Source organism: Humulus lupulus, chromosome 4 (assembly GCF_963169125.1).
Source record: "Humulus lupulus chromosome 4, drHumLupu1.1, whole genome shotgun sequence".
NCBI classification, from domain to species: Eukaryota; Viridiplantae; Streptophyta; class Magnoliopsida; order Rosales; family Cannabaceae; genus Humulus; species Humulus lupulus.
In genome coordinates, this window is record NC_084796.1 from 93,079,539 (window position 1) to 93,081,325 (window position 1,787).

The window sequence follows — 1,787 nt, forward strand, 5'->3', positions numbered from 1 at the left end:
ATAACACATGGCTACTGCATGTTCCACCTATTAAGCAACTTGAAAACAACCTACAAGAAACATGCCAAGGAATACAGTGTACCTTTCTTTGCTGCAGCAACCGCGTACACAGAAAAGAAATTCGAATATCATATGAAGGAGCTTGACAAATTGGATAAGCGAATAAGGCCTTATTTGCAAAAAAAATTGGATATCATAAATGGTCAAGATTCTACTCCAAAAACAAAAGGTACTCGGTAATGACTTCCAACATTGCTGAGTCACTTAATGCAGCCACCGTGGCAGCTAGAGAAGTACCTGTCACAAAACTTTTGGAGTGTTTGCATGGATTAATCCAAGATTGGACATACACTAATAGGAAACTAGTTCAAAAAACAATGACAAGATTGACACCAGTTGCAGAACAAGCACTCACCAAAAACTTCGTATACTCTTTGAGATTACTGTAAGATTGATCAATTTTTTAGTTTTTTTTTCAATTATTTGTGTCAATCATTGTTATTGTTATTGAGTTGCTCTGATGTTTCCACTGTACCTATACAACATATAATACAGGTGAAGCCAGCAGATGAATATTTGTTTGAGGTATTTAAAGAAGATAAGCCATGGATTGTAAATCTTAAAGAATGAACTTGCACTTGCAATAGATTTCAGAAGGATGAAATGCCAAGTGGTCATGCCCTTGCTGTGATGAAGGAGATGAACATAGACCCCTACGATTATTGTTCACATTACTACACAACAAATGTATGGCTAGAAACATACGATGCAACTATGTATCCAGTAGGGAAACAACAACATTGGGAATTACCAAACTTTTTCAAAGACATCATAGTGTTGCCTCCATTTGAAAGAGTGAAGGCTGGAAGACCAAAAAAAAGAAGAATTATAGCTGCTTGGGAAACTAAAAAGAAGAACAAGTGCAGCAAGTGTGGACAAAGAGATCATAATAGGAAAATATGTCGAACCCAACCACCAAGAACTTGAGAATAATAACACAGCAACACAAAAAAAAAGATGCTAGTTTATCAAATCACCTAAATAAATAACATTGATTTCATTTTTTTTATTTTAAACACTTAAACATTGGAAGGAAATTGATTAATTCCTGTTTCTCCCTTGTGTTTAAAATGAAATGTTTTTTTTATTGTCTTTACAGATTTTGAGACATATGCATCAGACTGATATTAATTCATAATCAATGATTACTAGTTCTTCTTTTTAAAACATAATTGCTTATATTATGAGGATGTCGTTGTCTTGTTGTTATATAGTTGTAATAGTCAAACAAACAAAAATGACAAGGAATAGAAGGATGAAAGTCTAGAAATTTTTTGTAAAGGAAATAGGACCAACAAGATAACTGTTACCAAAATAAACCAAGAAAGTATACTATTATCTAGAAAACTAAAATTACATAAAAAAAAAAAACAATAAAACATAATGTTTGAAGTTGTTCTATTGTTGCTAAAGAGTTGTTACAAAGCTACCGGAAAAAGGAAAAAAAAAACACAATCATCAATCCTTCAAACACATCTTTTTGCATTTTCTTCCAACTTTTTACTAACTTTTTTAGGAGACTTATTTCGAAGTTCAGGTTGACTAGCAACATTCTCTATTTGCGTCATTTTTCCATAAGAATAAAGAAGAACAGCCAATCTAGAATGGTGATTTTCAGCTGAAAAGTCACTTGAGGAAATTTCTTTGAAATCAGCAAAATACTCAGCAAATGATGCAATAAAAATACCACAATCATTGCAAAATAGACACCATTTAATGGATTGGTA

General features: G+C 32.5%; 1 protein-coding gene across 1 annotated transcript; it reads left to right on the forward strand.

The window, feature by feature from the left end:
- The first annotated feature begins 239 nt into the window (after nt 1-239).
- On the forward strand, nt 240-987 carry LOC133832378 (uncharacterized). The gene is made up of 2 exons (XM_062262729.1): nt 240-445; nt 648-987. Exons 1-2 carry the CDS (start codon nt 240-242, stop codon nt 985-987), a joined length of 546 nt encoding a protein of 181 aa, XP_062118713.1.
- Nucleotides 988-1,787: the final 800 nt, after the last annotated feature.

Coding starts and splice junctions, on each gene's coding strand:
- LOC133832378 (XM_062262729.1), top strand. CDS start 240: ATGACTTCCAACATTGCTGAGTCACTTAATGCAGCCACCGTGGCAGCT. Junction 446..647: donor GTATACTCTTTGAGATTACT/GTAAGATTGATC, acceptor CACTTGCAATAG/ATTTCAGAAGGATGAAATGC.